This window comes from Hippocampus zosterae, chromosome 11, assembly GCF_025434085.1.
Source record: "Hippocampus zosterae strain Florida chromosome 11, ASM2543408v3, whole genome shotgun sequence".
Classification (NCBI taxonomy): Eukaryota; Metazoa; Chordata; class Actinopteri; order Syngnathiformes; family Syngnathidae; genus Hippocampus; species Hippocampus zosterae.
In genome coordinates, this window is record NC_067461.1 from 19436482 (window position 1) to 19461984 (window position 25503).

At 41.8% G+C, this 25503-nt stretch overlaps 1 protein-coding gene across 2 annotated transcripts in view; it reads left to right on the plus strand.

Moving 5' to 3' along the window:
- Positions 1-5428, plus strand: part of bcl11aa (BCL11 transcription factor A a) — a 44586-nt gene extending 39158 nt beyond the window's left edge. For both annotated transcript variants that reach the window (XM_052081031.1, XM_052081032.1), the window contains exon 3: positions 616-5428. In XM_052081031.1, coding sequence (XP_051936991.1) covers positions 616-2843 — 2228 coding nt within the window. In that variant the 3' untranslated portion in view covers positions 2844-5428. The remainder of the gene's footprint in view (positions 1-615) is intronic.
- Positions 5429-25503: the final 20075 nt, after the last annotated feature.

Genomic DNA, 25503 nt, shown 5'->3' on the forward strand with positions numbered 1-25503 from the left:
TTGGGTGGCATCATGCACATTCTTTTGGCATTTGATTAATTTCATGAATAATGTTGCTTTGTTTTTTTTCTGGTGCAAATGGGTTTGTGTAATTGTTGTCAGTGTTTGTGAGTGGCACTGTTTTGGTGCTCCATGGGAAACTGAAAGAGGTGGCCTGTCAGTATAGCCCTTTCTTTATTCTGCTGCTGACATGAGAGGACTAACAGTTGGTCCAAAGGGAAACATTTTGTTCCAGAAAAGTCTGAGAAGAACAACACACACTGAAAAAAACATGCACACCCTATTCTCACATGTAACTCATGTGGGGCATGACCTCAATAAGAGGTACTGTTGTAGTCGCAAAGTCTGCAACACCATGTGCCAACTGCTCTGAATAGCTGTAACATTTAGGCCTAAGGTTTCAAAAAGTGATGGGTTCATCCAAGTCTTCGTCATTCATGCATATTATTCTGGACACAATAAGAATAGTCTCTGTACATTCATAGCTTTGATAGTGACTGATGAATAGAACTGGAGGTTTTTGCTACGGGGTCCATGCGTATGTAAACATATTTTTATCGAACACGTGACTCTTAACCTGTCCCCTAAGCTATTTCTTTTTTTATGTCACTGCAGGCAAAGAAGAACCGACAACCTACACATGCACGACTTGTAAGCAGTCATATGGCAGTGCCTGGTTCCTGCTGCAGCACGCCCAGAACTCCCATGGTTTCCGCATCTACCTGGAAAGTGAACATGGCAGTCCTCTCACCCCACGAATGGGTGGGCCTTCCTCCATGGGTGGGGGTGCAGATTGCCCTTCTCATCCTCCCCTACACGGCCTCCATCTGCCTCCCGATGCAAGCCCTTTCAATCTCCTCCGAATCCCAGGCTCAGGCTCAGGGGGAAGGGACAGTGTGGGAGCAGGGAGTACACTTGGGGTTGCTGGTGGGCTCCATCATCAGCGTTTTCCTCCCACACCACCTATCTTCAGTCCCCCTCCAAGGAACCACCTGGACCCCCACCACCTGAGCCCAGAGGAACTGGCGCTGGCAGCCCACCACCCGAGTGCCTTTGATAGGGTGCTGCGCCTCAATCCTCCTCTTCCCATGGAGCCACCTCCAACAATGGACTTCTCACGGCGGCTACGGGAGCTCGCGGGTAACACCTCAGGGTCCACTCCCCCTCTATCCCCCAGTCGGCCCGGCCCCATGCAGCGCTTACTCCAGCCATTCCAGACAAGTGTGGGAAGCATGGGCACGGGAGGTGGAGGTGGCAACAAAACTCCATATCTTGCCACCCCACCGCCTCTGCCAGGCTCCATGCAGTCCCCCGTGGGCTCTCAGACCACTCCTACCACTCCTCTCCCCTCTGCAGGGGCAACACCCTCGTCCAACACGCCGATGAAATCCAAGTGTTGCGAGTTTTGTGGCAAAGCGTTCAAGTTTCAGAGCAATCTAATAGTGCACCGGCGCAGCCACACAGGAGAAAAGCCGTACAAGTGTCATTTGTGTGACCATGCTTGCACACAGGCCAGTAAGTTGAAGCGCCATATGAAAACTCACATGCACAAATCCTCCTCACCAAACACAGGCAAGTCGGAAGATGGACTTTCCACTGCCTCCTCTCCAGAACCGGGCACAAGTGAACACATGGGCAGCGCCAGCAATGCCCTTAAGTCGGTGGTGGCCAAGCTGAAATGTGAAAACAACAGAATGCTACGTGAAAATGGAGAGGAGGAAGAGGAGGAAGAGGAAGAAGAGGAGGAAGAGGAGGAGGAGGAGGAGGAAGAGGAAGAAGAAGCAGAGGAGGAGGAAGCACAGAATGGGGAGAGGGCTGCTCGACGAAACAACAGTTACCACTTTGGCTTGAATCTTGAGTCCACGCGTCAGCATGAAAACAATGGAGGTATCGGAACCCGACTGGGAGGGATGACTGATGAGGGCTCCATTCCACGCTCTCTCCCTGAGGTCATGCAGGGAATGGGCCTTGCCGCCAGCATGCAGCATTTCAGCGAAGCCCTCAATGCACACAAAAGGAACGCAATTGCCCAGGAGAACCACCTCCACCACCACCTGAACAGAGGACATCCACAAAACCGGGAGATGTGCGATTCTAACTCAGTGCAGGAAACAAATCGCGGCGAGGAGGGCTCGCTCTCAACTGTCAACGGACGCGGAGCATCCCCGAACGAATCAGCCTCTGCCTGCCTTTCTAAAAAACTGCTCTTGGGTAGCCCAAGTCCACTCAGTCCTTTTTCCAAACGCATTAAGCTGGAAAAAGAATTTGATCTGCCCACACCCACAATCCCGAACACAGAAAACGTCTATTCGCAGTGGCTTGCTGGCTACGCGGCTTCTCGACAGCTCAAGGATCCTTTTCTGAACTTTGGGGACTCTAGACAATCGCCCTTTGCCTCTTCATCCGAGCATTCTTCAGAGAACGGGAGTCTGCGATTCTCCACTCCTCCGGGGGAACTCGATGGCGGGATGTCAGGTCGCAGTGGTACGGGAAGCGGGGGCAGCACACCGCATCTCGGGGGCCCCGGGCGGCCCAGCTCCAAGGACGGCCGAAGGAGTGACACTTGTGAGTACTGCGGCAAGGTGTTCAAGAACTGCAGCAATCTGACTGTGCACCGGCGCAGCCATACGGGGGAAAGGCCATACAAATGTGAGCTGTGCAATTACGCCTGTGCTCAGAGCTCCAAACTTACTCGCCACATGAAGACCCATGGTCAAGTGGGCAAGGACGTGTACAAGTGTGAAATCTGTCAGATGCCCTTCAGTGTCTATAGCACCTTGGAGAAACACATGAAAAAATGGCACAGTGACCGTCCTTTGAGTACCGAAATAAAGTCAGAGTAGAAGGCCGAACTATGGGACCTTTTCCCTTGCAGCTGTCTGCCATTAGCTCCCTGTTTATTCCAAGACTCTTGCAGTTTTTGCCCCAGCCCCAAAACTCCACTGTCACCAGGCTGGTGGAAAGTTAAGACCATGTGCTCTGCACCAGCACACCCCGTGTTCATTACCCATTGAATGCATGATCTGTATCGGGGCAATACTCTTGCATTGAGGCAAAACTTCAAGCCTTTTTCTTGTGCAATAAATAACATGTTGTGTACTATTTTATTTTGGGAGTTTTCCGTTTTCATTTCTAAGAATTTGTCAGCATGCATGGTATGTTTTTGTTAATCAAAAACAAAACTAAATGATTAAAAAAAAAGAAATGGAAACAAAAAAAGAAAAGAATTTGTCCCTGGTTGGTTACTTGTTAAGTAAATGTGTTGCTGTTTTTCTCTTGTTATGTTTTTTTTTCTTTTTAATTCTTCAAAAAGAGAAAAGACAAGAAAGATACAGTATACCCATGCTGCATATACCCTGTAACACATATCATGTACAGTTTTGTGTTGTTACATGGAAAATGACCTACTTCTGGAACCCCTGGAAATGCACTTATCCGGATCTTTCTAAAAGATGCCATGTTCACACAGGGTTTAAAAACAAACAAACAAACACTTCATAAGTTCGATGAGTAAATAAATACCAATGGTTTTCAAATTACAAGAACACAAGGGTGTGCAAAGACTTCAAATTGTAGTATCATTTGGTAAAGTAAGAAAGAGTGCCTTTGATATTTTAAGACTACATTGGCCATAATCTTATCTGGAATACACTTATTTGGGGGTCGCACTAAGCTGTCGAAACCACAGAGATAATGTCCTTGCATCAAGCACCTGCCTGCCCCAGTGGACTGTGACACCTCATAATCAAAGATTCACTTTCTAGTTAATGACCATTTAGCTATCGGGTACTTGTTCAATGGGCTTAGCTTCAGGACGTGGATTTCATAAGGAGCGTGGTCATGACCAGTGTTGCGGATATTGGAATAGGTCTCGTCCTGTTTCTGATGAGGAGTTATTTTCAAGAGTCCGAAAAGGGGAGTCTGTAATGTACAATCCTGAATTTGAGGGATACCCATAATATTTGTCTGAGTTAGCACAAACCTGCAAGGCTGCTTTCATTCATGGTGTGTTGAACGACACGTTCAGTAATAGGCGACCTACAAAAGAGACAGGAGAGCACTGAAACTATCTCGAAGCTAGACAGAGAGAAAGGTACAACAAACTTAGTACGCGTGATGGAGATTAGAGGCATTGCTTCAATTCTTCAAAACAGGGTCTGTAACAACAAGTCCAGCAAAATGAATTGCAAAATGAAAATCCACTAGTACAGACCGGCTCTTAAAAAGAGTGAAATGTGATCATTTTAATCAGCACGCATAGTTACTTTGAACCCCATGAGGAGAGATCGCTTTTTTTAAGCTCTTTCAAGTCAAGCACTTGTCATTCAACCTAAGTACCATCATCTCTCTCTTGCATTTGCAGTAGCGGTCCGACTTGAGTCTCGATGCTACATTGTCAGTTTACAGTCATGAAGTGCACTGTTTCAAATTCCAAGTTGAAAAGTTTACGCCGAAGGGGGAAAAAGGTAAACTGGTCATTGGTAAAAGCAGTCACATTTTCTGTTGGTAGTAATTTAATAATCGCCGATCTTCACCCCCCTTGCCATTTCACTTTGGACAACATGTCCATGTATCTACTGGGCTAAAAAAAATAAATCAGTCTTTCAACAAGGTCTGTACATTGAATGTACAGCACTCAGAGATCGTTTCAAAAAGGACTCTGGGCTCACTGGCAACTATTAAGTCCTCAATGTTGACTTTTGCGAAGAGCTGCATTGTTTCATTTTTGCCACCTCTGTCTTGGATAATCTCTGACTTTGTCGGCTAGACAATAAACACTCAAATGTTGCTGTTCCCATTTTTGTATAAATGTTCCTTTAATTCTAGGTATGGAAATAAACTTTTTTTGGAACTAATATTTCACTGTCTTTTAGGGGAAACTGTTAAGTTTGTTGTCGTTTCTCTTTTCCTCAGCGTCTTGGTAATGTTCAAGACTCCGATCACAGTATATATGAAATAACGAAATAGAAAAGAAAAAAAAACAAAAAACAAACAAACAAACAAAAAAAACTGTGATGGTTTTGTATTTTATTTTGCCTTGGCTCTTCACAGCTCTTCAGGTTGAAATACAATTTGCATTGGGGAAATGAATAAGATTATATATGAATATATAAAGAACTTAAAAATATAGGAAAATGCACAAACATGTCAATTCCTATGCTTCAACACATCAATGTTTGATTTCTGTATTTCTAGAACTGTATTTGAATTCAATGTTCACTTAGAGTAGGCACTATAGTATTTATATTGAGGCTCGTATTTTTAATTGTTGCTTGTTCTCTCTAAAGGTACCATACCTTTTTTGGTAGTGGAAAAAAAATCCCAAGCTGCCACGGTATATTTTTTTAATTTGGCAGGATAATATAGTGCAAATTATTTGTATGTTTAAAGAGATAAAAGGAAAAACCTAATACAAAAAAAAACAAAATCGGCTAAAGTGTGTGGCATTGGGCAGCATTGTAGGTCATATGATGGCCACTGCTCTTTTCCCTGTCCACAAAGGTCGTTGTACATATCTTCTTTGGTTTTTTTTTTTTTTTTTTTGGTTCTGACCCTCCTTCCATCCTGCTGCCACTCTTGTATGCAGTAATACAAGCTGACATTGGCCTGTTCCGTTGTGTGCTTCTGTCTCTCTTTCCCTACCTGACAACATTCCAACAAGTAGAGAGAAAAAAATACATCATATGCAGTACAAAACAAAGTGTCCAAATAAATATTATTAAAAATAATTCAATGTTTTGCAGATTTCGTTTTTTTTTTTTTTTTTCATTGCCAAATACAAAATGGTGCTTTCCATTTAGATTGGGTACACATTCATATGCCAAGCATATTTAAAATTGACCTGGGAGACGTGGAGAAGCCTGCTTAAGTTAATAATTTTTGTCAACGGCAATGCGGAATATTTTGTTATCAGCCTTTTCTATTCCTGTTCTGAGAGCTGTTTGTTGTAACTTGAACTTGAACTTTATCTTTTACAATGGGAGTTGCTATTTATTATCGCCTATATGCTCTGTTCAAAAGAGAGACATGGGATGGATCCTCGTTTTGATTTAATTTTATTTTATATATTTTTTTGTCAGAGTATATCATTTATTTTGTATTTGTGGCCAATGGTCATTTGACAAATCAAGCTCTTTATTCATTTCTGTACATGGAGTACCTGTTCAGTTGTATTAAGAAAACCGCTGTCTGTGTTTTCTGACAGATGTCTGCATAATCCTGTTCACACAGCCATTTTGTCCCTTTATCAAAAAACAAAAAACAAAAAAAAAAAACAGCGAATAAAAAAAATAAATGAAAGTATCCTGGTACTTGTTGATTAGCTCCACTGTGTTTGTTATCATCTCAAAGTATTTTTCCCTTGCTCTGTACTTTATGAAGCACCCACCTTCACAACGATCGATGCACATTCCACGCTATAAATGTTTGTGTGTCCGTGCTTAATTTCCCATGTTCCGAGGCCTTTTACTTTTAAGTAGATACACGTATGACTCTGAAATCCAATCCACTATGCGGCCGATAATGGCTATTCACATCGTCAATTGCACCGATATTCACTTGACATACTAACAGTACGAGTACGCATATTATGACCTGCTTTCACGGAATGTCTTTAAGCAAATATAATTATGCCCCTCAGTTTACTCTGTAGTCACAAAGCCTCACAAAGCTGTCAGGATCAATCAGATCCATGTCCTTCAGCCACCCCTTCGGCTCGGCTTACGCTCTTCAGTTTCTTTAGCAAAGATGTGAATTGATACTACATTAATCAGAGAAAACCTCATACTGAAAATTTGACCAACTATTATAAGATGGTGTTAACAATGAAGAAAGTTGATCGCAGACCTCTGACAAGGCCATAAGATGTCAATTTGGGTGGCGACTAACTTCACTTTATTTATCTACACTGAACTCCTCTTGTCAAGACCGATGAGGCGTGACTGAAAGTAGAGGCCAATGAAAAAAAAAAAGTCTCCTAAGGTTTAAGACAGCAATGCCCAAACTTTTTTGACCGAAGATCGACTTTTCAATCAAACAAGCTCCCGCGATCGATCCGGTACCGCGCACGTGCACGCACATAGACAAGCACGCCATGATGAGCAACACAAGCTGCAATTGCAGACTGCTGAGCGCGAACAACCTCCGGTGACGCACGTCACGTGCTATCGGAGGTTAAAGATTTATCTGCTTTATTTTATTTTATACTTTTTGTGAAAATGAGACTGATAGGATAATTAGGGTGCAATCTACATTAACACAAAAAATATTACTAACGTGCACAAAGACACAAAAATGGTTGGTTGTTGTTTTTTTCTTCCGCTACATCCGTCGCGATGGACTTGGGACCAGTCACCAATCTACCGGTTGAGCGCGATCGACGTAATGGGCACCCGTGGTTTAAGAGATCCCGAATCTGTCCCGTCATCTATATCCAATATAGATTCTCCCTGTGCCTGTGCCCCAAGCCCCCACAATTTTATTGTTCAAAAAGATCCCGGTATTAAATTAAAAATGTTGACATTAACAAGTTTCCTCCCTACACACCGATGGTCTGAGATGTTCACATTTTATGTGCGTCTACTAATAGGAGGTTTGACATTGTTAGTCACTGGAACAGCAGAGAAGTGATCGGACAAAAAATAAGTACTTCAAATAATTAATTGATTTACTGTGATTTCGTCGCTTTTTGACAATCATGGAATCAGGCGTGGTGATTCAGACTTGCCTGAAGGAATTCAAAAAAGAAAACTAACTAACCAAAAACAAACAAAAAGAAAATCATGAAAACTACATTTTGAACTCACTTTTCAACTGGACCTGGTTTATATTTTGGTCCCAACTCTGGCCTTTGCCCTTTATAAATCTATGTTTTTTTTCTCTCATCCTAAACAGGCAAATAGAGGACAATGTAAAACTTGCTGTAACAGTTCCCACTCCAAACTACAACATAATTCTTTCTTCAAACAAACAGCGTAATAATGAACGACATCCATCAATAGATCTTTTCTCGAGAGCTTGTCCTCAACAGATTCGCAAGTGAGCTGGAGCCTATGCCAGCTGACTTTGGGCAGGAGCATGCCTCCTAACGGCCAGCTGGATGTTTTCATCTGTTTGCATATACGGTTCTCTAAGTTGAAGTGGCTATAGTATAATACTTTTTGTACATAACCCCCCAAAAAATCATAGGTACAGATGCTTCAGTTTACGTTTTTTGTCTTTCTTAAGTTTAGCAAACCCAATTCAAGCACCGACAACCAATGGTTTTGAGGTTTAGATGTATTGCACATGAACGTATAATATAGAATAAACTTTTATTTGCCACCCCAGGACCTGCAATTGGCAAACGTTTCCGCTTTGCTCTGCATTAAACAATGAAACTAGCCAGCGGCTGCACCACCCGGGCCAATAAAACGAATCAGCACCATGTTGTTTTTTTGTGTTTTTTTTCCCCACTTTCCATTCTCCCTCTCTCCCCTCCTCGGTATGTTTTTCAAGTTGATTTTGCTACACGCTCATTGTTATAAACCTCCAAAGCATTCAGGCTTTTCATCGAGGCGATCCTTTTGTGGTTTTATATGAGGAGCATAATGCATTTGTCACTGTAATAAAATGTATACAACCATGACCTGCAGTCTCCAGTAACGGCCTGTGCATTTGTCTTTGGCCTGCAGGGTTTACTAAAAGAGGTTCTGCACTTACAGTTGAATCCACGTTTTCACCTTCTTTTGTGTAGGGCCTTGACACAACACAATTCCAATACAATCAGAAAGACGCGTACGTACGTTTCTTTTTCCACCCGGTGTGTACTAAGGTACAGTATATTATGTGTACATAGTGTTCAATGCCACAACAATTCATTTTGTCTTAGACAACCTATTGAGTAGTTCTATAATTGAATACATGGTTGCTTACCACTGTGGTAAGTGGAAACTCACTGTGAAGTTAAAAAAGAAAAAGAAAAAAAAGATTCTATAGTGGACATTCCATGAACATGACTCACAGGCTGCAATTACCAGATAGTCATAACAAGCACAAAGAAATCACAGATCCCTGCCAATTTCACATTAGTAACAGAAGTGAGAAATTAACATGAACCACTGGTTATGGCTACGTTAACCCCAAGAAATCAGAAAACCTTCAATGATCAACAATTACTGGTCAAATTGAAGAATAGGAAAGGAATAGAAAAAAACAGTCTCAAAAAGAAATGGGATGCTCGGAGCCTTATAACAATTTAAAAATTATAAAGAATGTAGTAAATAAAAATAAGATCAAGTAAATATAGACAAACAATGGAATAATCTAACTGGTAATTATCCATGCATTCATCTTCCATTTTCTGATCGCTTTATCCTCACAACGGTCGTGGAGCGTGCTGGAGTCTATGCCAGCTCTCTTTGGGGACACCCTGAACCGGTTGCGAGCCAATCGCGGGGCACACAGAGATAAACAACACTCACATTCACACCTAGGGACAATTTTGAGTGTTCCATTAACGTGCCATGCATGCTTTTGGAATGTGGGAGGAAACTGGAGTACCCAGAGAAAACCCACACAGGCACGGGGAGAACATGGGAAGTCCACACAGGAAGGCCGCAGCTAGAATCAAACCTAATGAATAATAATGAAATGCAAAAAATATGAGAGAGCAGAGTGAATGAATGGAAAGAGAAGAAAATGCAGAAGAACTACTGCAAGGTAAAAGAAGACAGTATTTCAGATGAACTTTTATATGGTAAAAATGAAGTGATCAATTGCACATTGGAAGCCAAATGTAGGAGAGTGTTCATAATAATAGTAGTGAAACGCATTATAAGGTATTTTCCTATTTATGGAATAACCTGGGAACAAAGTCTTGAGGAATTGAGGAATGCAAGAAAGTTTTTTTTTGATAAAAGGCCCTTGGCAAGAAATTCTGGAATAGATAACGTTACAAGCTAGGGCGCTTGTGACGTTTAAAAAAAATAAAAATTACCCACATGTTTGCACTGTATTTATTTATTTATAAATTTTCCAATCCTTGTGTGCCCTGGTCCTTTTCTTTCCGGTCTAACCTTTACTTGGCTCCCCAGTTGGCCATTTACTTTAAATGGTCCCCATTGTGTTGTGGCCAATGGAGGGATCCAAGAAAAGGTCATTTTCCTTCTGTTGACCATGTCTCGTCGTCACGTTTTGGGCACAGAACGAGGTGACACGTACTCCAACGCTTGTCACATCACTTCCAGTGGTTCCAGTCCGTTTGCCTTCCCTCCTTGTTTGTGGCGTCCCTTAAGCACCATGGGTGGCAGGTTGATCAGGCGGATGACGCTCAAGTTCCAGCTCTGCTGCAGATCGAGACCCCTCTCATTAATGAACTCCACTCCTAGCTCAGTCTAAAGTTCAAATTCATTGTCAGAGGGAACATGAATGAAAAAAAATATTCTGTGAATGGGGCAGTGGGGGAGGAAAGCGTAAAGGATTTAAGCAATTCATTGCAAGTGACTTCAATTACCGGTAGCTTTCGTGGATTTGCACAAAAAATGTTTGATACCTTCATTCTTTATTGTAGATTTTAAAAGTGTTAATCGCTGTCATTTTTTTCACGTTTTTACAAATCATTTCATTCATTCATTCAATGAATGAATGAATGAATGAATGAATGAATGAATGAATGAAATGTCCCATGAAGTTTGACCAAGAATTACGTTGCAGAATCAATAACCAAATTATGTTTCTTATTTACTATTACACTGTATAGTCTAGCTTTGCCTTTTCCACAATGTAGCAGAAAAAAAAATAAGTTATCCGCCTCCACTGTACGAGATAATCCTGTGTTTTATCAGCTGCTGTGACTCCTTTCACCCTGTGACCTCATAACTTAACTAAGGCAGGAGGTTGTACGGGCTGCGTCTTGTTCAGAACCCAGAGGGTCGTGACAGGCATCGCTCTGATCTACGACCCCGAAAGGAGGCCTCGTGGCCAGGCCAAGCCAACGGAAAATCCCTCAGGCCTGAACTGGATAAAGGATGTCCTGGAAAGACATGGATTATCTGTGTGTGTGTGTGTCTTGCCCGACTTGTATTACCAAGTTCAAAAGTCTCCAATACAAGCACAGCCCCACTCGCAGAGGTCAGAGATGTTAATTACATCTAGACAAATGAGGGATATGGGCCTATTTTGTTGGAAGAATGAAGGGAAGATAGGAGAAAAGACAGACTGCAGAAACTCCAGATGCACTGAGGTGTCGGTGTTTCTGAGCATTTGTGTGTGCACGTGGGAGGGGATGATAGACAAACGTGGGCTACGGGACACTGTGTGTTTTGTTATGTCTGCTGCCAAAGTGTTTCTGTGACCTTCCTGCCTTCGAGCCTTTGACAATGCAGACACACGCAAGCGCTGCTTTTGAATCCTCTCATTTCATCTTGCACACACCACTTGCTTTGTGCATGTGCCTGTGATAGTTCAAAGGTCAACATGCAGTTGCGGGTTGGGTTTCTCATGGCTTAATACCTTTACTCCTCACCACAAGGCGTAGGGGATGCATAAATGTGTACGTGAGATAACGTATGGGTGTTTTGTATGTTGTGTCTAGTTCAGTTCTAAACCTTGCCTATCGTCAAAGCTGTACTGTTGACTAAAAATATTGCCCTTGACATTATTAAGCACGTCGGATTTTAGGTTGGCGGCCCGGTAGTCCAGTGGTTAGCACGTCGGCTTCACAATGCAGAGATTCCAGCTCCGGCCTCCCTGTGTGGGGTTTGCATGTTCTCCCCGGGGCTGCGTGGGTTTTCTCCGGGTGCTCCGGTTTCTTCCCACATTCCAAAAAAAACATGCATGGCAGGCTGATTGGACGCTCGAAATTGTCCCAAGGTGTGAGCGTGGATGGTTGTTCGTCTCTGTGTGCCCTGCGATTGGCTGGCAACTGATTCAGGGTGTCCCACACCTACTGCCCGAAGACGGCTGGGATAGGCTCCAGCACCCCCTGCGAACCTAAGATAAGATAAGATAAGATAAGATATCCTTTATTCGTCCCACACTGGGAAAATTTACAGCCTCCAGCAGCAAGAATGTATGTAGAAAGAAGAAAGGAGAAAGAGAAAAAAAAACAACAAACATCTTTCAATTAAATACAATATGAACACAAATGGATAAATCGCAGTACTATTTTCAATTTTCCTTCACATCATTTAATTATTATTATTATTATGATTGTTATTTTTTATTCATCAGCCTGACAGCAGTCGGTAGGAACGAGCGTCGGTATCTCTCCTTCTTGCAGCGCGGGTGTAACAGTCTCTGGCTGAAGGAGCTACCAAGTGCTGTCAGGGCAGGCTGGAGGGGGTGGTAGGGACTGGCCATCATAGCTTTTAGCTTATTTAGCATCCTTCTGTTGCCCACCTCCTCCAGAGTGTCAAGGGAGCAACCCAGGACAGTAAGGACTAGTAAGGATCAAGCGGTTCGGAGAATGGATGGATGGATTTTAGGTTAAATAATAACTTTTGGCTTGTTTCTCCTGTCTGTTTTGGTCTCTATTATAAATCTTTGATACATTTTATAAATAATTTTCCCTGATTCCAATTTCAGGAAAAGGACATTGTTGCATGTTGCAAGATATTTTTTATGCATTGGACTATTCTGCTTATCAGAAACATAGAAGAATTTGTCCGTGCCACTGGATGTGGAAAAGTGAAGCGATGAGTGAAGATGTCTAATCCACAGTCTCCTTGGTGAAAGCCAGAAATCATTAAACATTGCTTTGCTTGTGTTATGTCATGCTCATCAAATTTTAGAAGTATTGTTTGCCAATTTCATTGCGAATAAGATGGCCCCATCCAAACTGGCAGATGAGCTAACATTGCTTCGAAATGTCCACCCGGCTCAACGGCTGTCTGTAGTACAAACAACAAAAGGTAAAAAAGGCAAAGAAAATTATTTTCATTTCGATGTCCAAAGGATATGTGGCTCCCCTGGTTTCTTTTTGAAACCAGTTCGACGAGCTCTTAAAGGAGCACTTAGATGGGTTCATCTTTGGCACTTATATAATAGGTCTGTCTGCAATTATGATGTCTCAATGCAAAATGTGCAAAAATTGTGATCACTCATCATGAAAACATTATTGACATCACCATTTAAGCATACATCCATCTCTGGAAATATTTCAACGATCGCCCCAATATTACCAATTATATGGTGAGAGCGTTGTCCTCTCCATAGAGGCGATCACAACAGAAGCCTATGTCGCCTAATGACAAAAATTCGTGGTCCATGAAAACTCTACAGTGTGAGAGCGATTATGACTTTTTTCGAAGATGATGCAGGGATAAGTAGAGTTGTTCACATTAATTTTGGTGACAAATGCAGTTCTATGACATATTTAACGTTGTCAGCTTTTCTGACGCTTATGTTGAGTTTTGAACTCTCCCATGTGTCAGTGAACCGCAATGCCCCCTGTTTCTTTAAACATTTTACAAACATGCCGTGCCACATGACACATTGCCACACAAAAATCCTTCTTTCTGAAAAAAGTGCAGGACTCATTTGCACCAACATTGATGTGGTCGCCGTGTACAGGTCTCACTGATAATAACATTCGACGCACAGCCTAACATTATTATCAGAAAGGCTGTGATAGTCTGTTGTCGATGAGATTGGCCATCAATCAAACAAAATCACACCATTATTTCTTGCTTTTTCCTAATGTGTGATGAAAAAAAACTCAACAGAAATATGTCACACAGAAACAATTAGCAACTATGATCATATAAGATAAAAATAAAATCATAAAATATCTATATTTTTCAAGCTCCGTACCTTGATCTCGAAGGACGGGCAGGCCAATAGTTGGACCACTGTTCACTCGTGACTTCCAATCATTTTTTTCCCCCCCATCGTGAGAGCTGTCACTCAGACCCATCATCTTATCTTGCAATTCAGTGACTCGTATACATTAAAGAAGACATTTCAGGGGCCATTTACAGAAGATATTTGTTTTAATTATTAAGGTTGGTGAAATTCATTCCTAAGTACAGCTTATGTGCGTTGCTCAAAATCATAATCTTAATACAGTGATAATTTTACAGTTTGAGTCTGCCGATCTCGCCAATCTCGTCTCGCGAGAACGGAAATTTCGTCACGGGAGATTACTTAACGTGAGAACAAAACAACAATAGCGGCGATTGTCAAACTGCGATCGTTGCTGGAAAAAAGATGTACCGTCGTTTTTTTTGTTGTTGTTGTTTTGACTGAGATTTCCTTGCGTCCCAAAAACACACATTATTTGGAAATGTGCGTCCCATGGGAAAATTATGCATCTAGGACGCGGGACGCAGAGGTAACGAGATGGCTGTTAATAACACCTATTTCGTGACGTATACATTTATCACGACCAATGGAAACCGAATTCTGCCCAAGTGTCATTAACTTGGATATTTTGTGATCATAGGTATTTTCTATTATTGAAAATGTGAATGCTACTGAGAAAATAGTTCAAGTGATACATTGTTACTAGATTAATCGTAGCAGACAAACATTTTGTGTTCAAGAAGAGTGAACAAGAGAGCAAACGATGACACTGTTGTGTTGATTAAAGCCCTGAAGCAGATGTTTGTTGAGCTTTGTTCATTTTTGCTTATTTTCATGGAATGACTTTGTAAGCCATGCTATTGCTGTAAAATGAATGCAGTAAAGACAAAACAAGTGGAATGCTCGCACCTCTAAAATCATCCTTTTTCAGGAGACCCCAAAAACGGCATGTTCCATTGTCAAACAGAACAAGCCATTTTTAACGCTCTCAATTGATCCATTTGGAGAAATAACACCCAAACGTGTGGAATGATCAATTGTATAGCTCCGTGAAAATGAAACTGACCAAATTGTAACTTTTTGCAGGTTTGGCCCTGATACCAATGTTGTGTTTAACACTGTGATAGGTTAGACAAACATTTACCTGAAGGTTATCTCTCATACTTAACATTGTGCAGATGAATTTAATGCTGTGGCCTTATGTCATAGTAAAACAAAGTGTTTGCATGGCGTTCCGCCTGTCCACACACACACTGTCATATGACTGACCTGTTTTACTGGGCTACAAAGGCAATACACACACACACACACACGCACACACACACACACACACACACACACACACACACACACACACACACACACACACACACACACACACACACACACACACACACACACACACACTCGCATGCACACACAAACCTGGTATCGACTAAACTATACCCAAAATGGAAACTTCTGGAAGTTTCTTTGTTCAATAAGCGCACGCACATGCACGCACAAACACACACACACACACACACACACACACACACACACACACACAGAGTTGCATCAAAGGAGAATTGATACGGCACACTCTGGAGTTGAACTGCACAAAATAAGGGTCATGCATGTACATGTGTGCCTGTCAGTCCAAGAGTGGTTTGTGTGTGTTGAAATCATAAAGGTTTTACAAGATTTATGGTTTTAATCTCTGGCTTTTATACCATTAAGTCCCCGTATGCACATAACATGCAAGGATATGTCATGAATGATAACCACATTATGGGCATAAAAATACACACATTTAAAATATGCATAGGTATAGAAACACTACGTGTCATTCAGAATGCTTAATTCTGAGATGGGTCTCAGTGTCCTGCAGGCTGTGAATATTTGAATGCCAGTTTCTCTAATCATATCATATGTTGAAAAGGTCACTCACAGTCCCTTGACCTCACAAAGAGCAGGAACGGAGCGTCGCTCGTGTTTGCAAGAGAACATGTGCATTCACGTGTACATGACAACCACGTCCAAATGAATGTGTGGCAGCACAGAATGCAATGACTCAGTACTGCAACGCAGAGAGACAAATAAATAAATCAAAGCGGGTCACTTAGTGAGAGAAATGGAAGAAAAAAAAAACATGAAACAGCAGCAAAATTGTTTTGGAAATTACTAATACAGAGAGTGCTTAAAATAAATAGCTATCCATCCACCCCCAGTCACTTATCCTCGCCTGGGTCATTGAGGTAGCAGCTTAACTAGAGAAGTCCAGACTTCGCAGCCACTTCATTTAGTTCCATCCACAGACATTCCCAGAACTCCAGAATATTCTTGGTCTTCCCGTGGCCGTCTTTCACTGTTACATGGCCAGAACACATCACCAGTGAGGCATCCTAACTAGATCCTTCAGCTACCTCCTATGGTTGCTCTCAAAAAACACTCTGAACCCCTCCACAAATGACCCAGCTTCTCAACCTCTCTCAAAAGGAACGACCAGACAGTGCATAAGACACTTATTCAGGCTGCTTCATCATATCAGGGATCTTGTTGTTCTGCTCAGTACCCATCCATTGGGACGATAGGTGAAAGTAGGACTGTAGATTGACCAGAAAAAAAAAGCTGCAACTTTTCTGTGAAGCTCATTCTTAACTTCGACTGACCAATGTAGAGGGTAGATTTTAGACGCTGCTCAAGTTAAAGACCAACAGAACCACATGAGGCAGCCCGGTAGTCCAGTGGTTAACACGTCGACTTCACAGTGCAGAGGTACCAAGTTCAATTCCAGCTCCGGCCTCCCTGTGTGGAGTTTGCATGTTCTCCCCATGCCTGCGTGGCTTTTCTCTGGGTACTCCTTTTTCCTTCCACATTGGGAGGCTGATTGAACACTCTAAATTGTCCCTAGGTGTGAGTGTGGGCGTGCATGGTTGATCGTCTGTGTGTGCCCTGCGATTGGCTGGCAACCAATTCGAAGTGTCCCCCGCCTACTGTCCGGAGACAGCTGAGATAGGCTCTAGCGCCCCCCCCCCCCCCCCCCAGCCTGCGCGACCCATCATAGACACATGAGCTGGAAAAAACCGTAATGCTCACATCACCAAACTGAAGCCACAGAGATGCCAACAAATTCTGTCCATCAAGGTTACGAGCAAGGACTTTAAATGCTTAGGGGGATCAATCCTGAGGAATGGTGAGTGTGGCAAGTAGGTGAAGAAGTGAATCAAAGCAGGCTGGAAGGGTTGGAGCACAGTGGCAGGTGTGTTGTGTGATGGAAGAGTCTGCTAAAATGAAAGGGAAAGTTTATAAGACAGCGGTGAGAATAGCTATGATGTGCGGATTAGAGACAGCGGCACTAAACAGACAACGGAGCAGAGCTGGAGGTGGCGGAAATTAAAAATGTTGAGCTTTTCTCTCGGAGTGGCTAAATTTGACAGGATTAGAAATGAGCTCAACAGAGGGACAGACAAAGTTAGATGTTTTAGGAACAAAGTTAGAGAAACTGACTCAGATGGTTTTCTCATGTCCACAGGTAGGTAAAGTGAGTATATTGGTTGAAGTCTAATAATGATGGAGCTGTCAGAACAGAGAGCGAGAGGAAGCGACGAAAAGAACCCTGATAGATGTATTGAAGGAAGTGTTAGACAGAGGTTGATGCAGCAGATAGACTTGGATGGAAAAGGATGACACGTTGCGGTTGTGTCAAACCCTAATGGGACAAGCTGACAAGAAACGAAGAAGAAGAAGAAAGAAGAAGACGAATAAGAAGAAGTAGTTGCACAGGGACTGTGGCGGTATCGTCTTGTTGGTAGAAACAATGATTTGATTTCTTCTGGGTCTGAAATCAAGAAAAAAAGTTCAATCTTAGGTGTGCTTGGTTAGTAGATCAGCTTCCACATCTATTTGCAAACCTTTAGTAAATCAGGCTCTGAGTTGTTTGCAGCCAACGGGTCCTACACGATGTTAGGGTAAGTGGTGTGAGTTTGGTTGACAAACTCTTCGGGTTTTGTTTACCGTTGTAAAAGTGATTGCATGGATCTATTGACCCCCATAAAAGAAACATTCAAGTGTATTTATAGAGTAAATGCTATGATGCCTGTAGTCTAACAGCAGAGGAGCAATGATAGTGCGCTGCTTTGCAATGAGCACAAAGGAAGGGCATTGCATTAATATTTGAACTCATGAATCCATATGGTCATTAGGCTGGTTGCCTCAGCTTCCACGGCTATACATTAAGTCAAAAGAAGCAGCATGTATTTTACATGGCCTTGTCAACAGAAAATGGATCCTATGGTATAATTATGTCCGCTTAGGATGCAACGCAATATGGATAAAGCTGATTGGAAAATAGATGGGGATCTATCTATAGATCGATATATATATATATTGATCGATAGAGAGATAGATAGATGGGTAGAGAGAGAAGGAGAGAGAGAGAGAGAGAGAGAGAGAGAGAGAGAGAGAGAGAGAGAGAGAGAGAGAGAGAGAAAAGGCAGATACAGTGTGTGTGTGTGTTTGGTTTCAGACGCCAGACTTTGGTCCAACCCCAGTCACACGGGTGACCTGATTTAACTTCTAAAGCCTCAGATAACGGGTTAATTGTCTGGGTGTGCAAATGGTTTTATGGTGCACAACCTTGGTTTGTATTATCCTCTCAACCCCCACGGGGATATAGATGTCCATAATACTAAAACGCAAACATCGTCGCTTACTCAGCTATTATCACAGTGGTGGTTTAAGCGCAAATCTGCTATGGAGAGACGATGTACTGGACTGTAAATCGACTGTCACATGGATATGTGTCTCATGAAAGAGGGGAGTGTTGGTACTTTGACTTCCGACCAATTACTTTGTACACCGGTCAACAATTCTTATAAATAAGAGATGCAAGTAATATTTTTGGTGTTAATAATATTATTAAGAGTATTATTATTATTTTTTGCTCATTCCTAATCTGCCCTAGTTTTTAATCTATGGCACATCAGGTTTTCATTATCATACAAAAAATACAATTACAATAATAAAACATCACAATAATGCCGCGATGTAACATTTATAGAATTAACGTGTGGGTTTAGCAACAAGTGGTATTTTTTTTTTGTTGAGATTTCAGCATTTTTTTAGGACAAACTTAAAAACACAAAATGAAAATAATAAATATAGATACATGAATATAATAAAACTAGAAAAAAAAGTAAAGACATTTTTGAAATTCGGAATAAAACATAAGTTCCGGGACACATTAGGTTTTTTTATTCCCCCTCTGGGTACTCCGGGTTCCTCCTATATTTCAAAAACCTGCGTAAATGTAAAAGACATTTTTCTGAGTCTTCTGAGTCAGAAGACCACAAACGTGAAGGGAGGGAGAGTTGCAACAGTGACAAGAAAAGAGTGGAATAATGCTGCCAAACATCAAGTGATGGCCATTTGTTGGATTGATTGCTACCGCAGGAGTTGAAAATGACTGAAATAATCCATAATGAAATATTCAAGGCCACTATGATGCTTGAATCCCTCCGATCACCTCAACCCCTCCAACAGATATGCACACACAAGCATGCACGCAGGCACGCATGCACGCACGCACGCACACACACACACACACACACACACACACACACACACACACTCACACACACACACACACACACACACTGTTTTGTTGAATTAGTTTCTTTTTCAGTGTTCATCATGTTGAGCACATTAATTTCCTATGTTGACAAAGTCAAAAATAAAAACATTTCAAATATATGAACTGCACTGTAGTGTGCTGTAATACATGATATGATTATGTATCATTATTTCTTACCAAATATCCTAAAATACATTGATTCTGATATGGATATTTTTTTTTTTTGGATGCGCTTTTGTAAAAGTGTTGGGTCTAGTTACTCATAAATTGTTTGGGTAAGGACCTATGACAAACAGCCAAATTCGGTTTGACTGACTGAATGTTCCCCTCAAATTTCACCTGCCGACCTGACCTTGGCTGTTTTCCATTTTTAAAAAAAGCTTTACTAATATGATTGCCATTGCCACGGGTCTTCGCTGATCTTTTTTGAGGGCAAATTAGATCTGAGTCCTGGAGACACATTTTGAGTTAAGGTCCAATAGTCAGACAGAAGGACAGACAGACAGGTCTGCCCAACCCACTGAATGAATGATTGGCGGTCTGCAAAAGCCAATAAGAGGCAGCAGTGAAAGGTTGGGGGAAGGGAGACACTCATGTATTATTCATAATATTTCACATCATCCTAAAATGGAGGAGGGAGTATGCATAAGTATGTGTCGGTAATTAAGGGGGAAATACATGGCAGCTAACAATACACACACTGAAACTTCAATGTATAGTTCACACATATACAGTGCTGGACAATACAATAACAGAAAATGTAGTGTGCCAACTTTCTTTTGTATTGAACCCAATATGCCCCGTTGGAGTTGTGTGTTTTTTGGATTGCAAATTTAGAGTGTTCCATTAATTAACCTGTTTTTGGAATGTGGGAGGAAACCAGAGTACCCGGAGAAAACCCACACAGGCCCGGGGAGAACATACAAACTCTACACAGGGAGGACGGAGCTGGAATTGAACCCGGTACTTCTGCACTGTGATGTCGCGTACCACTGGGCCACATTTATCATTTAAATAAAATTGGATTTTGACGGAAGCGTGGTTAAAATAACATGACTGATGATTACAGTTTGGTTCGCTTAGAAATATTTGTCACCTGTCAATGACGAATGGATGCCCAGGCCACTGACGAACGACGGACCGGCAACATTTTGTAAATTGCCCACATCTGTTTCTAATACGATACATTGAACAGTTTGAAATTTTCTAAACTGCAAGCACCTTCCAACTGGACAAACACACAAAACTATACTCTTGCAGATTATGAAACACTGATGCTTATATTCAGTCACTTAGTGTAGAAACTAATACTGATGTAATCAGATTAATTTAAGTAGTGTCCATGGATAAAGTTGAATTGCAAATCTTACATATTTTAATAGGGTTACAGTTATGATGATCTCAAGGTGCATTTCGTGGGAAATGATCGCACTAAAGCTGAATGGAAGGTGAAGATGAACCACGACACAACCAATAGCATAAAAGGTTACTTAACTTAATGCAAATTGAATATTAACTGTGATTACACTGATGATAACCTTTTTTTTTACCTGGCCATTTTGAGCCTAAACAGTGCAGGCACACCAACTTTAACAGACAAGCTGGGAACACCAAGCTGGTGTGATTACATATTCAAAGGCCAATAAGACAAGTGTCATATAGCTTTCATTTTATCGAGCAATGGCAATTTGGACAAAAGAGAAAGAAATAGTCAGAAGAGGAGGGATATAATGGAGCATCAGGAGAGTTACTTCTCTAAATCTGGACAACACGTGGGGCAGAGTAAGAAAAAAAAACGAAGAAAGAGAAGTGAGTCGAGTGAGGAGGAGAGAATGGGAGCCTTTAATTGCATGGAGGTAGCATGACAATTGAGAGGAGAGTGGAGGGAGGCAATAGGTTCTCGGCGTATTGATCAGGTCGGTTCTTCCATTTCAGTCTCTCCTCACCCCCTTCAGCGTATCCCCCTTCACCTAATTTGCACCCCTAATTTAGATTGAGGTCTGTGTGCAAGTGACTGCGTGTGAGTGAATATTGAGGTCATTTTGCACATTGTTTGTCCTTCAGTGTATGTCTACATCTCTAACATATTTATTTCCTTTTTAATGTGTCTGTCCATCATATTACGGAGGTATTGCAAAAACAGAGGGCGTTTTGTGTCATTTACCAATGTAATTTCTATTTTGGCGCATAATCGATAAACGATTTAACTCATTTGAGAGTTATTCATGACGAGCTAAATGTTTGTATGTGTTTTTATGTTTGCAGGCTATAAGGGGGAGAGATGTTTGAGTGTGTGTATGGCAGGTGAAAAACGACAATGGAGGTCGTGGTCATACTTCCTGATCGATCTCCCGTCTCCCTTTGGAGTGACCCTACACCTCCTCCTGGACCTAATGAGACATGCCTTATCATGGGATCAACACATGCACACTTACCCACAAAATGGCAATCAAACAAATATGTGGCAAGATGGTTTTGTATAATTTCACTGTCCAGCAGTAAAATGTTTATTATACTATGTTATTATCTGGATTTATTTTTAAACCTAGACACAGTTAGATCAACTGTGTATATCAGGTGGCCAACTCTCTCGAAGGATATATGATCAAGCCGGTGACCTTCCACCCCTGTCTCAGTTCCAGACTGAATCAATTCCTAACCAGACAATCTTCCCACCCTAAATACCTCCTCCCCCATTTTCTGAGCACAATGACCATGGCAAGACTACCGGTACTTCACAAACAATATGAAACGCAGCCAACCTTTGAGATTATGTGTGTTTACACATGTTAGACGTGTGATTGAGCCAGGAAAGGTGAGAGGCATTTATCAAGTCATTTATTACTCAGCTGGTTGCAACACTAGACCAGTTTTCATGTCATCCTTATTGCTTTCTTCCAAGTGTCAAGCACACATGTGACATGAAAGCGTTGATATGAGCGATTTTGGGGATGGTAGAATTCGTGCACATAACTGCACGTCTTTTTTTTTTTTTTAACAGGACACAAGAGAATGTGGCCCTGAATGTCTCTGGAGGCCGTTTACAACTGTTTCCATCTTTTCTTTTCACAACATTTGCCTGAGAATTTAATGCTGCAGTCAAAAAAAAAAGTTGCTGAAGTGAAAACTGGAGGCAGAATGCAGTGATTTCATTCATTCGTCCAGGATACCCAAGTTATACTTTAATGTCATTTTCAATGATAAAGTTTGGATTTGAAGTCGCATACACACCAGTTATTGCTAGTCTACTCACTGCCACTCACATATTCCCTGCTGTTTGGGCTATTTAATTGTATATCGATTGTCAGGAAAAGGATAAGTGGATTGTTTTTAATCTCTAGACTTGAGAAGAATATGAATTCATTCAAAGGCAAAACACTCAAAAATTCCACGTACAATCAATGATGCTGTAAGGTTTTTCTTACATTCTGTAAAACAGCATTCTGACTGTGTCTATCAACATGAATCATTACATTTTGTACTCTAGAAGTAGACTTAGTTGATACAGTTTTCAGTTGGATTCCCAACTGATTGACACTTTGGTCTATTTATCCTTCCTCTCAATCGCTAATAGTCGAAATTGAACCACCTCCTCCCCCCCACCCCTTGCAGTACCTAAACGGATAAAGAATTCTATGTGTTTCTTCATTTCAATATCATTGTCTTGATGATCATATGTGTTTATTAATTTGATATTGCGATTTATCAAATGTCAAATGTGTGTATTTTTAGCTTTTGTAACGGACAGTCAATAAAGAAATATGCACCTTTTGCTAAGCTAGAAATGAAAGATGAACAAAGGTCTATAATGGTGACAACAAACACAGATGTCAAATCAACCAACTGAAACTTTCGATCATATGATAAGCCGCAAAGAGTGATTTATCAATCAATCCATTTTCTGATCCGCTTTATCCACACATGGGACGTGGCGGTTGCTGAAGAACTATCCCAACCGTCTTCAGGCAGTAGGCGGGGGACACCCTGAACCAGTTGCCAGTCAATTGCAGGGCACGCAGAGACGAACAACCATCCACGCTCACATTCACACCTAGGGACAATTTCGAGTGTTCAATCAGCCTGCCATGCATGTTTTTGGAATGTGGGAGCAAACCGGAGTACCCGGAGAAAACCCATGCAGGATCGGGTTGAACATACAAATTCCACACAGGAAGACCGGGAACGAACCCACGACATCTGCACTGTGAGGTCAACGAGCTAACCACTGGTCCATCGGGCCACCAAGAGTCATTTATTTGTTTAAAAAAACACAAAAAACAAAAAAATGGTTGAGTGCCTTTCGGCAGCCTTTTTCAAGGACTTTGGCTCTGTTAAAACATTCAGTGCCCGGACTGGTCTGCATTAACTGTTTATTTGACTTGTAGCTGGGAGCACAGCAGTGTGGAAGTGTGTGATGGTGGAGGTATGACTGATGTGTGAGCAGCTGTGCCCATCAACAGTCTCTTTTTTGTGTGTGTGTGTATTACCTTGTAATATTCCTCCATGTGCATCCGAGTGTGTGAGCGTGTTTGCGGGGGATGTGCTAGCATCCATTGCTTCCCTCCTTCCTGTTCAAGAGGACCTGGTCCCTTGACCGACCAACGCTCCTCTCCTCGGGGAGGGAACTTTCAGTTAATGTGTGTTATTGTGTGTGCCTATGTTACCGAAACTTGGTGAGATACGATGCACCAACAGGACTACTCTATTATTGAAGTTCCCGATTCTCAGAAACATCTTCACAGCTGCACCTCAATACTAAACAAACCCCGTTATAGACAGTTGAACACAAAAACATGTTTGGGTTTTTTTCTCCCTTAATTTGTCACGACACTGGCCATGCGTCACTGATGTCCACTTGACAAAAACAGCGACAGACTAGTTGTATATAGTTTGATCTGTGTATGTTTGTGCTGCTAATTCAGCAACCAGAACAACTAGACAGTGGAGTGCTCTTTTCGCAACCAGAGTGCATGCCTGTTGAACGTCTCTAATTACTCTGGTCACAACAATATCGATGATGGTGTATAATTCACATTTTTTGGCATTGATGGCAGGCTTGTGTCTGTCTTTGGTACTCCATTTATCATTGATGCAGTTGATGTCCTCTATCATGCATATACAATTATACATGAGGACACACACACACACACACACACACACACACACGGACACACACATCTCTCTTCCTCTCTTCTGCATAGCCAGTGCACACACTACATGTGGGAATTGAATTTAAGAGTTTACAACTTTGTAATTTTGTTCATGCAGAGGCATTGTGTTTGGGGTCAGAGCGCTATCATGTTGCCAATCAGCCAGGCCGCTCAAAGCCCACATCAGCTTTTGATTGCATTTAGAACGGTTAATTAAATAAAATATGACATTATGTAAATGTCTGTTTCTTTGCCATATGGACCTGGGAGTTGCCCCTCACCCCCACACCACCTTCCCACATCTCACCAGGGGCAGGCAACCAAGTGCTCTCTCTGCATCTTTGTGTCTGTGTTTGTATGTGCGTGTGTCTGTGTGTGTGCGTGAAGGCCTGCACATTGAGTAAAAGTAAGAAGTTAACCTTCACCCCCCCATTTCCTCCCTATGTGTCCTTCTCACTGATGACTGATTCATTTTCTCCCAAGGTTGGTTTCAAAAAACTGGCCCGGACCCCGGTCAATGTCAGGTTTAACATTTTAAATTAAAAATTTAACTAAACTAAATCAGACTCGAGAACTCTCCATGCAGTCTGAGTCTGGCAGTCTAAAAACTGTGGTGTAAGTTTAACTTGAGTCCTTTGTCATACTTCTGTTCCCTGCCAGTCTGCTGTGGGATACCAATTACTATTGGTGGGCGGAGTCTCCTGCTGCACACCCGTGGGTCATGATAATCTTCTGGGTATTTAGAGCCTGAAGAGCCTGATCATATTATTATGCATTGCTTACTCTTGTCACTGAGCATCCCCGTTTTCCTGTCTGCGATTTGTATTTTAGTGTTGTCCTGAACAAGTACCTTTTTGTGTTGTTACTTCTCTCTTATTCAAATTTATACAATACATGCTGATTTATATAGCGCTTTCACAACAGCGGCAGCTGTAACAGAGCGCTTAACAAAACAGT